Source organism: Chlamydomonas reinhardtii, chromosome 11, assembly GCF_000002595.2.
Source record: "Chlamydomonas reinhardtii strain CC-503 cw92 mt+ chromosome 11, whole genome shotgun sequence".
Taxonomy (NCBI): domain Eukaryota; kingdom Viridiplantae; phylum Chlorophyta; class Chlorophyceae; order Chlamydomonadales; family Chlamydomonadaceae; genus Chlamydomonas; species Chlamydomonas reinhardtii.
In genome coordinates, this window is record NC_057014.1 from 1,561,727 (window position 1) to 1,575,970 (window position 14,244).

The following is a 14,244-nucleotide window of genomic DNA, read 5'->3' on the forward strand; positions in this document are numbered from 1 at the left end:
GTGTTGCAAGCACGGCAAGCAAACATTTTGCTGACTGTTCAACTGTTCAACGCGCATGCGGCATGCCACATACAGTGGCATGGGCGCATTGGGCAGAGGGGCACGGTTGGCTCGCGTGCGTTCAGAAGTTGCACCCGCCGCCGTTCAAGCGACTCTTAAGGCATCACACGTGTACTGTGCACTCTCGAGATCCTCATGTACTCATCAAACTGCCCATCCGCATCGCATATCCGATACAAGAGATATCCCGAGCTCATACCCGTTCTCAAGCAACGGGCGTAGCATGCCTGTAGCAACTAGGGGCCATCACCTGACAAGAACCAAGCATCCTGCATTTTGGCGTTATGCACACACGCTTACCCCGCGCTACCCTACATTCCTTCCCTGAGTGTCTGGTTGCCTAGCTAGTTGTCTGACCGGAGGACCGCTTCAAAACATGGACACCGTCAGCTGAAAGCACAATGATCACATCGCAACATCGCAAATCCAGTTCTCTTCACGCCCCACGCCGGCGGCCCCGGCCCCGGCCCCGGCCCCGCACCCGATCCCGGCTGGCGGCTGCGCCTCCCGCTCCATCCACCTCCTCGATCACAGGCCTTGCCTCTGGCTGCGCGTTTGCCTTGGCCGCCGCAGTGGCCTCGCCTGCTCCGCCACGCCCACCTCCCCCGCCTGCCCGGCCTCTACCCCGGCTTGCGCCGCGCGAGGTGCGGACGCCTGCAACACCATGCTCCTCCTGCGCTGCTTGCACGCCGGCGTCTGTGGCGCTCTTCGCGCCGCGGCCGCGCCCGCGGCCGCGCCCCCTGCCTCGGCCTTGGCTGCGCCCTCGCCCCCGCTGCCCCCGCCCAGCATCCACGCCTGCCTCGTCATCGCTCCCGCTGTCACTTGCTGTTGCGCTGCTACTGCCGCTGCTACCGCTGGCGCTCGCCCTCTCGCTGCCGCCGCTTGTGAGTGTACTGGCCGCGGGCTCGCCGCTTTCGCTGGTGCTGCCGCTGCCCCTGCCGGCGCCTGCGCCACCGCTTCCACCCGACAGCAGCTCTACCTCTTCTTCTACCACTGTATCCAGCGCGGCAAGTGCTTTCCGCTTTCTGCCGCCATCGCCATCCGCAGCGGCAGTAGTGCGAGCGCGCTTGGCGGCAGCACCCCCGACGGCGGCAGCGGCAGTAGCACTGGCAGGAGCCGCCTCCACAGCCGCCCCAGCGGCAGTAGCACTGGCAGGAGCCGCCTCCACAGCCGCCCCAGCGGCAGCGCTCCGTTTCCGAAGCCCGGAGAACAGCGACCTCCCGATAGGCCTGGTGGCAGCGCCGCCGCCATCGCCACCGCCATCAGCAGTGGCCGCTGCAGGTGCGGCTGCTGCGGCGGTTGCGGCGGCAGTTGCGGGGGCGGTTGCGGCGGCGGTGCGCATGCGCAGGCGGCTGGCCAGGCCCGGTAAGTATGAGTCAGCTGGGGATGGCGCGAGTGGCAACGGCGACGGCCCCACAAATTGGGCGCCACCCACCTCCGGCAAGGCAGCAGCAGCAGGAGCAGCGCCGCCGCGACCTGTGCCGCGCGTACCCGCGCCTAGATCCGATGACGCGTCGGCACCCGAAGCCTCACGCCCCGCTGCAGCAGATGCTGCTGCTGCTGCTGCTGCTGCTGCTGCTGCTGCTGCTGCTGCTGCTGCTGATGATGATGATGATGATGATGATGATGCGTCGGGGTCTGCAACCTGAGATTTCTCCTGCTCCCCATCGCCCTCGCCGCTGCTGCCTGTGCCACCACTGCTGCTGCCAGAGTCGCTGCTACTGCCGGAGTCGCTGCTACTGCCGGAGTTGCTGCTGCTGCCTGAGCTGCTGCTACTGCCTTCACCGGAGTCTATCTGTTGGCTGGGCGCACTTCCGCCGGGCGCCTGCTGCAGCGCCGCGCCCTCATCGCCCGCCGCGGCCCCGCCGGACACGCAATTGCCTGCCGCAGCGTTGGCAGAAGCAGTATCCGTGTCGCCAGTAGCCGGGGCCGCCGCGGCAGTGTCGGCGGCAGCCGTGGTGGCAGCGTCGGCGGCGACCGCGGCGGCGGCAGCTGCTCGCACCTCCGCCAGTATGCTGAAGCACATGCTGCCCTCACCGGTGGCGCCGGTGCAACCAGATGTCGAGGCGGCGGCAGTCGCCGGCAGTAGGAACGGCAGGAACGGGCCGGCGGCAGCGGCGGTTCCGCCCTTGTCCCCTTGCTCCACCCCAGCCTCCGCCTCCGCCTCCGCCTCCGCCTCCGCCTCCGCCTCCGCCTCCGCGTCGCCTGCCAGCGCTGCCTCGCCTCCTGTAGTAGCAGCGCCGGTGGGGCTGCCCACTGCCGCGCCTCCGGCGGCGCCGCCACCCGCGCCCTGCTGACTCGGCTGACCCGGCTGGCCCTGCTGGTCTGCCGACAGCGCAGCAAGCGACAACGCAAGCCACGGCGAGGACGCACGGCCGCCTGCTGCGGGCGCAGGCTTCTGTCGCCCACGGCGTGTGGTGGGGGTCGCCACAGCAGCACCCGCATCGACGGTGGCGCTGGCGCCCGCTGCGGCGGCGCCATTCCCGCACGCCTGCTGCGGATTCCCTGCATCGCCCTCGGCCGCGTCACGCACGTCCGCTTCCACGTCCGCAGCAGCGCCTTTGCTAGCGGCGGCCTCACCATCGCTGTCAGCGGGCGGCGAGGACCGCCCCTGGCTGTCGCTGTCGCTGCTACTGCTGTGTCCGCTACTACTATCGCTGCTGCTACTGCTGCTACTGCTGCTGTCACCGCTTGGAGAGGAGGACCGGGAGGGCACCGCGTCAATCCCAGCCCCCGCAAGCTCCAGAGGCGGAGGCAGTAGCATCAGCTGCTGCTGCGAGGGCGGCTGCGTGAGGTCCTCACTGCCATGCAGTCCTGCTACAGCCGCAATGTACGCCTGGGCGGCAGTAGCAGGGCCGCCAGCCAGGGCCGCGCCGGCTCGAGCAGCCGAGCCACTGCCGCTGCCTCCGCTACCGCCGCTACTCGTGGCGCTACTGCTGCTGGGGTCACTACTGCCGCTGTCTTTGCTGCTGTCCTCCTCTTCAGAAGGTGACGGCAACGACGATGACGGCGCCGGTTTAGAGCTTGCGGCGGATGCGGAGGGTGCGGCCGTTGAGCCCGAGGGTGCAGGCGATGGCGCACCGCCGCCGTTGCGGCCATCCTGCTCCTGCTCATCACTCCCGCCGACCTGACCCGCCCCTCCGCCGTCGCCATCTGCATCGGCGCCGGCGCTGCCGTCGGCATCGCCATCGGCGCCGTCAGCGTCGGAGCTGGCTTCCATTGTGTCGCCCGCTGCCGACGATGACGCCTCCCCATCTTCGTCCCCGTCCTCCTCGTCATCGTCATCGTCGCTGCTGCTACTACTGCTGCTGCTACCACTGCTGCGCGAACCGCCGCTGCTACTGCTGCTATTGCCGTCGCGGCTGGAGGTCTGCTGCAGCCCAGTGGACGGCGAAGGCTCGGCTGCCTCACCAGTCACGACCGCTGCTACATCTGCAGCTGCCGCGCGGCCCTTGCGTGCCGTCCGTACCCCCGCGACCGTCGGCGCCGGCGTCACGTAGGCAGCCGGAGGCAGCGGCCCTGCAGCATGCGCCGCCGCCACAAGCTCTTCAGCACGGACGTCCGCGCTGGCATCGGAGACGCTTCCGCTCCCGTGCCCGCCGCTGCCACTGCTGCTCGTGGCGGCGGCGCCGCTGGAGGCAGATGGCTGCTCGCTCCCGCTCGCCTCCTCCTCCTCCTCCGCCGCCTCCTCCTCTGCCTCCTCCTGGCTCCCCTCTTCCTTACTGCCGCTCCCGCGGGTAGTCCCGCCGCTGCTGCTACTGCCGTTGCCACCACCGCTGCCGCTGCTGCTAGTGCTTGTGGTTCCGCTGGATGTGCCATCGCTGTCATCAGCGCTGCTGCTGCTGCTGCTGCTGCTGCTCTCCCCCTCCTCCGCCTCCGCCTCCTCTGCTTTCCGTGCCTCGTCCTCCTCCTCCTCCTCCTCCTCCTCCTGCAGCTCCTCGACGCCACTATGCCCAGCACCCGCTACAGCTGCCCCCGCCCTGTCCGGCACGACGCCAGGGGCCGCAACACCGGCCCGCTGCGGCGCTGCTGCTGCGCCTGCTGCTGCTGCTGCGGTGGCGGCAGACCCGGAAGGGGCCCCGGCAGGGAGCGGCGTCCGATCGAGAAGGTCGGGGAAGGGAATGGGCGAGCCGAACCCGCGGTGAGAGGACTGTTTGCTCTCACTCGAGCTCTCCTCACTCGAGCTCTCCTCACTGCTACTGCTGCTGCTACTGCTATTGCTGCTGTCTTCCTCTTCCCCGCTCTTGCCGCCGCTCTCGCTTCTCTCGCTGCTTCCGCTGCTCTCGCTGCTCTCACTGCTGCTGTCAGAGCCAGCACTGCTCGTGCCACTGCTCCTGCTCCTTTCCTGGCGCTCCTGCGCCCCCTCCTGCGCCCCCTCCTGCGCCTCCTGGCCCACCAGCTGCCCCGCCGCCGCCGCCACAGCCGCCGCCTCTGCCACGGCGGCGGCCGCGGCGGCGACGTCAGTCGCGTCTGCCACCGCTGCAGCATGAGCCGCCGCCGCCGCCGCCACAGCACCTTGCCCCGCTGCGGTCGGTCCGCCTCCCGAGGGGCCCACCGCCGCCGCCTCAACCACATTATCATCATCCTCCGCCACCGCCCGCACAGCCTCTCGACCAGGGGCCGGGTCAGGAGCTGGAGGTTCCTGCGGCATGGGGGCGGGCGCCAGCCGTGTCAGCGTCGGGAGTGTGCTGATGCTACTGCCACTGCTGCTACTGCCGCGGCTGCTACTGCCACTGCTGCTACTGCCGCGGCTGCTCCTGCCGCGGCTGCTCCTACCGCGGCTGCTCCTGCTGCTGCTTGCCTGCTCCTGCTCGCGCGCCAGGCCTAACACGTGCTTCTGCCGTGCGCGCTGCCGTGAACGCGGCCGAGTGCTGCCCCATGCTTTGAATGCCGACCTCCACCCTGCATGCGATTTCTAATTGCGAGTGCAAGTGCCGTGTGGCGTGGCAACGTGGCCATATGACATCCGTCTGGGTTGTATATTACACGTGCGCTGGCAGTCCATTACGCCAGCACACCCTTATTGCATTGGCGGCGCGGTATCAATCTTCGCATCCGGTTCCGAATTCTCAAGCTGAGTTTGCGCAGATGTCATGCGCACAGTTCTGGAATTCCCGCAAATGGGACGCACGCTACGTCAGCGCGGTTATCAATGCCTGACGTACACCCGCCCAGCCACTGCATATGCACCCACCCACATGTGCACGGTTCGCAACTTCCCCACCCTCACGGGGAGTGGCAAAAGCAAGCCCCCCTGCCTCCCGTTGCCCCGCCCTCCCACGGCCCCTACTCAGCACCTTGGCTTCCGCTCGTGTCGCTCTCGTCCTCACTGCTACTGCTGTCATCGTCATCAGAGGATGAAGACGAAGACGATGAGTCGGAGGTGGGCGGCGCGGCGGCGGCTTGCTTGCTGGCCCCGCCAGCGCCGCCGCCACTGCCGCCTCCAGGCCCTGCACTTCCCGCCTGATCGCCCTCCTCTTCGTCGTCATCCCCCGAGGCAGAAGACGCTGACGTGGAGGAGGAAGAGGTGTCGCTGTCATCACTGTCGCCGCTGCTGCTACTGCCGTCACTACTGCTGCTACTGCTGGTGGTAGATGAGGGGGACCCCTTCCCGGCCGCTTCGGCACCGGCGTCCTCAGCCGCTGCAGCTGGAGCACCGGCCGGTGGCGGCGCGACGTCCACCTGCATTGCATCGGCCTTGTCCCCATCCAAGTCCCCTGCCTCCCTCTCCTCCTCATCGCTGCTGCTACTGCTGTCGCCACTGCTACTGCTATCGTCCGAGGACGAAGATGAAGTGCCGCCGGTCTCGCCCGAAGCCTCCTTGCCTTGCGCGTCGGCATTATGTTCTGCAGCAGGAGCGGCTGTAGCAGGAGCGGCGGCCGTGGCCGTAGCCGCGGCATCGCCCGCAGCTGCGTCCGAACCACCGTCGCTGCTACTGCTCTTGTCGCTGCTACTGCTGCTATCGCCACTGCTGCTGCTACTGCTTGTGTCGCCGCCGCTGCTGCTACTGTTGCTGGTGTCTTCGCTGCTACTGCTACTGTCACTGCTTGCAGTCTTGGCCGCGGCAGCGGTAGGAGCCGCAGCAGCAGCGGTAGCACCCTGCCCAGACACAGGAGCCGGTGCGGCAGCTACAGTTTTGGCTCCAGCCTTGGCAGCCCCCTTGGGTGCTGCTGCGGCCGCAGCCGGCGCCGCAACAGGCGCTGGCGCCTGCGGCTGTGCCTGCAGCTGGCCAGCCGGCTTGGCAGTAGCGGCGCCCGCGGGCGCCATGGCGGCCGCCTGCTTGCCGGCAGCGGCCGCAGCAGTGCCGGCGGAAGTGCCGGCCGGCGGTTTGGGCGCCGCGCCATGTGCAGCAGCGGCCGCTCCTGCAGCCGCCGCCGCCTGGGGCCGGGCTCCCTTTGTGGCGACCACCAACCCGTACCTACGCAACGAAAAGGACAGCAGGTCGCCAACCTTCACAAATCAGGGAAGAGAGGTTGGAAATGTGCTGCCACAAAAAAGCAACGTCAGAAAGCACCGCTGGCCCCAGTCCTCCCGCCAAGCTCTTCAACAAAACAGAGAACACGCACGACTGGGGCACCCCATGTCGCGTGGCGGCGTGTGCCCAATCCACAGCGGCAGCATGAGTCGCATTTCCATACCCGCCTCGACCCCATGTCCCATGTTCCATCTCCCAATCCCCAATCCTCAACCCCCAATCCCCAATCCCCAATCCCCAATCCCCAAACCCCCCAACCCCAAGCCCCCAACCCCAGGTCCCCAACATGCTGCCCCATCTCCAGCTCACCGCTCCACCGTCTTGCGTGCTGACACGCCCAGCGCCCGGCCCTTCGCCGTCAGCGCCTCAAACTGGTGCCGCAGCTCCGGAGCCGCGGGCGAGCCTGAGCCCACGCCCGCAATCCCACTCGCACTCCCGCTCCCGCTCCCACTCCCACCCGCGCCTCCGGCCCCGTTCCCGGCGGAGCCGCTGGCGGCTCCCGCCTTGACATCCGACCCCTTGGCCGCCGCGCCCTTGCCGCTGCGGCCTTCCGCAGCGCCGGCGGCGGCGGCGCCGCCAGCGCCGGTCTTGGCACTGGCGGCGGCAGCTGCCGCCGCCGCCACGCCGGCGGCGGCGCCCGCCAGGGCCGCCTTGTTGGCTGTGATGGTGAAGCGGTCTGCCTCGTCTAGCAGTATGAAGATGGAGGAGAGGGCCGCCTGCAGCTCTGTGGCCAGCGCGGGGGTCATGCCGGGCACCAACGCCTGTGGGAATGGATCGGTGGGCGGGCGTGGTTGTGTGGGTATGGGAGGTAGGGCCGCAGGGGATGGGTGAGAGGGAAGGTTGCCGACTTGGGCCCTGGGGTAGGTCTGCGGGAGCGTGTGTGCTGCGCAACGCAACGCACTTGGGCGTTCTTAGACGATGCGAACCTGCAGCACCGGCGACACACTCCGTACACCAACCCTTCTCCCCTCCCTTCCTCAAGCCCGAATGGCGCCTCACCAGGGCGTTGGTCGCGATGTGCGGCAGCACGAACCCCAGCAGCGTGCGTATGGCGGGGAGCACCTCCTCGCTGACGGTCTTAGCAAGCCGTACAGTCAGACCGTACGGCGTCTGTACGAGCGGCAGTACGGCCGGCAGCAGCTTACTCATCGCCCCAACCGTCGCCGGCGTCAGGATGGCCTGCGCCGCCGTCGCCAGCTGCTGCTGCTGCCGCTGCGCCGGCGTCAGCACGGCGGCGGCGGCCGCGGCGGCGGCGGCGCTGTCGTACGCCGCCGCGCCGCTGCTGGCGGCGGCAATGCGGGCGGCGGCGGCGGCGGCGGCCGTCGCCGCCGCCGACAGGCCTGCAGACGATGCGGCGGCGGCGCCGCCAACACCGAGCCCTGTCAGGCCTGCGCCGGCGGCGGCGGCGGGTGCGGCCCTGGCGCCGCCACCGGCGGCGGCGGGGCTGGCGGCACCAGCAACTGCCGCAGGCGAAGTGCCGGCGGCGGGGGCGGGCGGCACGCGGGCCGGGAGGGGCGGCCGCACCAGCGCCATGTGCCCGCGAGCCTGCGTGCCACAGCGACAGCACGCATTGGACACCATGTGACACATGTGGTCAGTCAGATACGCGCAGCGTCACCGTCGGGCTCCTTGCTTGCTGCAGAAGCTCTGCTTTTCCTGCTGCCGCCGGTATCCCACCAGGGCCACAGGAAAGCGTGCGCCAGCGCACCACCCAAACCGCAAACCAGCAAACGCCTTCAAGTGCCAAGCCCCCCCTCCATACACACACACACACGGCCCCTCCATCCCACCCCCATCCGCTACCCCATCCCGTCCCGCCCAGCCACCCACCTGCAGCGCTGCCGCCACGCTAGGCAGCGGCACGAGCAGCCCGGCCGCCGAGGTCGGGTCCGGCCGGTCCTCCTCTGCCCCCGCCCCCGCCCCCGCCTTCGCTGCGCCCTCCTCCTCGCCCCCCGCCCCCTGCGGCACCCGGGTTGTGGCCGCGGACAGCAGCCGCTTGGCTCGCCGTTGCAGCACCCGCCACTCCACCGCGCCGAAGATCTGTGAAGCGGCGGCGGGGGGATGGGGGCGCGCAGAGGCACACGCAGGTGTTTCAGGGAGAGAGGCAGGGCGCGCCGTGTGACGCCGCAGCCGCTGGCGGCACGAAACCCACGTCCCAGCCAGGCAAGAGCCCAGTTTTGGATGTACGGCAGATAGAGATCTGAGTCATCTAACTATGTCTGGTGCTAGTTGGGCATTTAAGGCAAGATTGAGTCTCAATACGGTAACAACTACCGTAGGAACCTGTAACAACAAAGGACATGAACAAACGGCGCCCCCACCTCGTCATGCAGGTGGGCCAGGGCGGTGGCGGTGCGGCGAAGCTCTGCGTCCTCATGCAGCGGCGACCTGGGGCTGCCGCTACCCGCCGGGGTGGTGGTGGCGGCGCCGGAGCCGTCGTCGTCGTCGCCGCGCCAAGGCACCAGCTGCAAGAAGAGGGGGTAGCCGCCCATGACAGACGGAGCAAATTTCGTTGATATATCACAGGGGCAGTTGTCCATGAATTGAACCATGACATGTCATTGACATTGACAATGACATGAATGCATGAAAGGAAGGACGGGCGGGGCTGCGAGGACGCGGCACAAGCTGCCGGTCGGGCGAGCGGGCGGGAATAAGCCGGGCGAGCAGGCGATGCATGCTGCACGCTCCCCAGGCGATGCCGCAATAAACAATCAACAACGAGCGCAGCTGACCCAAACCGCACGTGGACATCCCACGGACGCCCCGGCGGATGATGGTTTGAGGTACGGATGACGGCGGCGGCGTTGCCGCTCACGTGCACTTGCGCGGCCGGCCCCGACCCACCTGCATGACGCACGGCCGCAGGCTAAACTCCCAGTACGGCTTGTGCTCCGACAGAATGACGGTCAGAGCGGCCGGCGGCGTACCACACACGCCGTACCCCGCCTCCCCATCCCCCTCCGCCTCCGCCTCCCCTTGCCGAGCGTCGCCGCCCGCCTCCGCCATCTCCGCATCCCCGTCTGCTTCCTGCTTCCGCTTTTGCTGTTGCTGCGAAAGAACTCGTTGTTGCTGTTGCGCGGGCGACAGCGGCCCAAGGCGCGGCAGGCCGCGGCGGCCGGTGCCGGCGCCGCCGCCCTCCGCCGCCCGGGCCCCATGGAGGCGGGTCAGGATCCGGTCGCGGGGGATCACCTCGAATCCAGGATCCAGGATCTGCCACACGGCCAGCGCCCAGTCCATGCTGCGCTTGACGCTGATCCAGGGCACGAAGTCAAACGCCCGCTCCTGCGGCTCCTCGCCGCCCCCCTCGCCGGCCCCCTCGCCGCCCCCCTCGCCGCCCCCAGCAGCTCCCTGCTCTCTACCTCCACTGCCAGGCTGCTGCAGCTCGTCTGCCTCGGCCTCCGGCTCGGGTTCAGGCTTGCCCCGCTTGCGCCCGGCCTTCCTCCGGCCGCCGCCGCCGCCCGGCGTCTCCTCGCCTTCTGCGCCACCCTCCGCCGCCCCGTTAGCTGCCGCTGCCGCCGCCGCCGCCGCCTTGGCCTCCGCTGCCCTGGCGCGCGCGGCCGCCGCCGCCACCGCCTCCGGCTCGAGCTGCCGCCGCGGCCGGCCCGCCAGCGTGTCTCTTAGCGCCGCCCAGTGCGGCCGCACACGCACCAGCAGCGCGCCGGTCTCGCCGTCGGCGTCCGGGTCCTCCTGAAGGCGGCGGAGTGAAGAGATTGACGCACGCAGCCCAAGTGCGATGGTTTAATATGTAGGAGGAGAGCAAGAGTGACACACGTAGGCTGAGTGCAAGAATGACACACGGAGGCTGAGGCAACCTTCGATGTAGGCAGGTGGCGCGCAAGAATGACATGGGAAGGAAACAACATGGAGAAGCGAAGGGGAAACACAACATGAGGATGGGGGACGAGAGCAGCGACGGCAACAAAGGTATTACACAGGAGGCGCTGGGGGTTTAGGATGGCGCTGGCAATAAAGCTGCAAGACGGCGGATGCAGAAGCCTGGTGTGCACGTTTGCAACGAAGCAGCAAGCAAGCCACGACGCTGCGTGCCGCGTACCTGCGTCAGGGCCAGCAGGCCGCCCGCCTCTTCGTCCGCCTCCGCCCTCCCCTCTCCAGTCGCCGCGCCGGAGGGAAGCGGGATGGGGATGCGCACCACCCGCCGCTTGGCAGCCGAGCCGTCCGCACGCAGGCCCTTCTCCTTCCTGTTTGTGAACAGAACCAGAACAGAACAGCACAACACACAACGCGTGAAGTTGAGAACACCAGGACAGTGTGTGCGTGCGCTCGACAAGGCCATAAAGGTCGCATGCCATCTCGGTCTGCGCATATCGCGGCGTGAGAAAGCTCGGCATGTGTCCGCTACGCGCCCTGCCCCATCCCCTCTGCAATACAAGAACACAGCTGAACCCTTCCCCTCCCCGACGCCCGACCCACATCGCCTCCCCCCACCGTCCTCCGAACGCACCTGGCCTTGTACTTCTTGCCGCCGTACGACATCACTTTGTCGCCCGCCACGTACGAACGAAGCAGCTCCACCTCCGCCGCCAGTCGCCGCTCGCGCGCCTCCGCCGCCGCCACCGCCGCCACCAGCGCCGCCCGCCGCGCCGCCACGGGATCTACCTTCTGTCGCTTGGCGCCGCGTGGAGTGCCAGCCGCGGGCAAGACCGCAGCGCCCGCGGCGGCACCCCCGTCGGCGGCGGCTGCGGCGGCGGCTGCGCTCGCTTCAGCAAGTTCACGCTCGCGCTGCGCCCTGCGGAACAAACATGCGCACTTTCACAGAAGGCCACGAGTTGCACGTGTGTTGGCACAACGCGCCTTCATACCTCACCAAGCCCATGCCTTGCGTTCCAACCCTGTGCAGTGTTTCCAGGTGACACGCCGTAGGGCCCTCCCCCACACCAACCCCCGTGCTCCGCTAGTTTGGCTTGGTTTGCTTTAGTTTGGGCTGGTATTTACAACCCCCCAACCCCCCAACCACGTCGCACACACACTCACACACACAAGCACACGCGTACACACACCGCCACGCCTCACCCGGCCGTGTCATCCCGTTCCCTTTGTGTTTTCCTAACCACACACACGCACCACACACACACGCACACAGACGCATGTACGCACACACACACACACACACATGTACGCACACACACGCACACACACTGGCGTGTCAGGTCCCACCTGGCCTTGGCGGCCGCCTCCAGCTCCCGCCCCAGTGTGTTGAGGTCGTGCGTCACCACCAGCGGCCCGTCATTATCCAGGCTGGCAACCACCGCCAGCCGCCGCTCCGCTAGCGCCCGGTGTGCCGCCGCCGCCGCGCCCGGAGCCAACGCGTAGCCCCACATCGCCAGCCGCTCCGCCGCCACCGCAGCATCCGGTGCAGCTGCCGATGCCGCGGCTGTTGCCGCGGCCGCGGCGGCTCTAGCCTTCTTTCCGGCTTTGCCCGCCTTGCCGCCCGCTGCCTCAGCAGCTGCAGCAGCAGCAGCCTCAGCAGCGGCCGCGGCGGCGGCGGCGGGCGCTGCATCGGTGCTGGGCAGAACCAGCGGGGCCAGGAACAGCTCGACTGGCGTGGCGCCGTCGCCGGCGGCGGACTTGCGCCGCCGGTTAGCGCCGCGCCGGCCTTTCCCCGGCGTGCCCTCCCCGCCCTCCGCGCCGTCCGCGTCACCGTCGGCTCCATTGGCGGCAGGAGTGGCGGCGGGGGTTTCCAATCGTGTGGGCACGAGCAGCGCTGATCGGGACTCGCAACAGGCGGTGTGCTGCTCCTTGTACAACTCCTGAGGCCGCCTGTTGTGTCGTGTCACGAAAGAAGAATGGATATGGGATGGAGGGTCACGGCGCCAAGTTGGCTGCCCAGGAATAAGCAATTCACGTGTGTGGCGGCTGCGGAGCGGTCCAGTTGCAGGCCGCCATGCGCCGTTGCAATTTGCGTCGCGCCCTTCTTTGGGCGGTTGTGAGAAACCTACCGTATCGCCCGCAGCCGCGCGTCTGCCCCGTACCTCTGAGCCGCAGTTTTCCGCTTGCCGCCCTTCCCGCTTGCACCCGCCCCGGCCCCGGCGGGTGCCTCGTCCGATGCGGGCGGTAGCACTCGCAGCTGTGGCTCCTTGCCTGTGAAACGTGCGAAGCATGCGATTGGTCACAAGCCGTGTTCAACGCGACGCTCGAGAGGTCCACAGTCAGCACTAGTTGATGCCAAGGGTATTCGTGGTTGCGTGCCCCCTACGGAGTAGCGCCTGGCTTGACGACACGCCAAGCATTGCGACCAGGTGTTCCCTTTGCTCACCATTGTTTGCGAGATGCAGGACAACCAGAGGTGCCACGGGCTTGGTGCTCCTGCGAGTGATCAGAGGTGTGGGCACACGTCACATGGGTTTCACTTTGGACCCCCCACAATCGTTCAGTCAAAGTATACATCGTGCTTAGTGAAAGCCGACTAAGCAGGGCTATCCTCCTCTTACCAGCTGGACTTCACCGTGAGCGGCCCCGCCGGCAGCGATGGCGCCGCACTGCCATCCGAAGGCTGGACCACCCGGCACGCGCAAGGGTCTTTCTCTCCCAAAAAGCTTATATCGATCGTTTGTTCCATGTCGGGCTTGCGGGCTCCAATTTTGCTCTCGCTCGCCGCCGCAACGTTTATGCGCGAAAACCAGAGGCCTTACTTTGTTGCTCAAGGACAGGCATAACATGTAAGTTACATAGCTGGTCCATTTTAATTCATTCGCCCGGTCAGGAGCAGTGCGCGACGCCTCAGCTCCACCACTTTAGTGATTTAGGCAAAGTTTACACCTATGCGAGCCATCTACAGAAGAACAACTCAGCACATGTAGTGATCTAGATGTATTTTAGTAGCTCTGTCCCGAGGGGCCGTGTCATCGTGCAAACCGTGCCCATTCCCTTCGCAACTCGACCGGCCCCCCAGCGGGTTCAAAAGCAGGGGTGCTCGAACATGGCTTGATACTGAGTAAACAATGACACCTTCAACCAGGCTGGTTCTATGTTTGTTCCGGCAGCCCAGCACCGCCGCTGTGTGCGTCACTTGCCGTTTCGCTGTGCTAACCCACGATTGCCCCAGCGGGCCCCCCCTCGCACTCCTTCCTGACTGGACCCGCCCCCCAAAATCTCAAAATGGCGTTGCTGGATACCGAGCATACAATGATACATGCAACCAGGCCATCTCGATGCTTGTTCCGGCAGCAGCCCGTCGCTGCTCTGCCTGTCAGCCAGTCCCAGTCCCCGCCTACATAAGTCTGACTTGGTTCCCTCGCACTCAGTTACCGTCAAACGTTCTATTTCGCCTAGTAGCGTAGCGTGGCGCCCTACTGCATTCACTGTGTGGAAGGTCTGCGTCGCAACCTCAAACGGCACCGCAAAGCGCCCCCACAAAACCTGGACGTTGAGCCGTAGAGGACTGACACCAAGCCCTAGGCATACGAAGACTCCCAGCCCTAAACGTGTTCTTTCCTCCGGCGACCTTCTCCACAGCATCACTCCTCAGCGTTGGTAACTGCCAGCAACCGTGATGCTGGCCAGGCCAGTTGTAACGTATGTGCTATGTGCAGATGACGGACCACGAATGAACTGACCGCTTCAGACCGTACAACACGCAACCGCAGGAGGGCGGCCACCACCATCAACGCATTCGTCAGGCGTGCTGCGTCTGCAAAGCATGGATGCACGGCAACAGGGAGACTTGTAAATGATGTCGGGGACATGAA

At 67.2% G+C, this 14,244-nt stretch overlaps 1 protein-coding gene across 2 annotated transcripts; it reads right to left on the reverse strand.

Annotated features, from left to right (window-relative positions):
- Nucleotides 1-148: 148 nt before the first annotated feature.
- CHLRE_11g467757v5 (uncharacterized protein) lies at nt 149-13,204 on the reverse strand. Of its 2 annotated transcripts, XM_043067514.1 has the most exons (13): nt 12,988-13,204; nt 12,813-12,862; nt 12,529-12,637; nt 11,714-12,316; nt 11,001-11,285; nt 10,593-10,737; nt 9,383-10,225; nt 8,857-9,000; nt 8,366-8,575; nt 7,535-8,080; nt 6,845-7,296; nt 5,358-6,478; nt 149-4,692 (listed from the first exon to the last, which is right to left on the reverse strand). In XM_043067514.1, exons 1-13 carry the CDS (start codon nt 13,113-13,115, stop codon nt 497-499), a joined length of 8,832 nt encoding a protein of 2,943 aa, XP_042919510.1. In that variant the 5' UTR covers nt 13,116-13,204; the 3' UTR covers nt 149-496. The 2 variants fall into 2 exon arrangements, with proteins under 2 accessions (XP_042919510.1, XP_042919511.1); XM_043067515.1 differs by lacking the exon at nt 149-4,692 and having other exon boundaries at nt 5,031-6,478.
- Nucleotides 13,205-14,244: the final 1,040 nt, after the last annotated feature.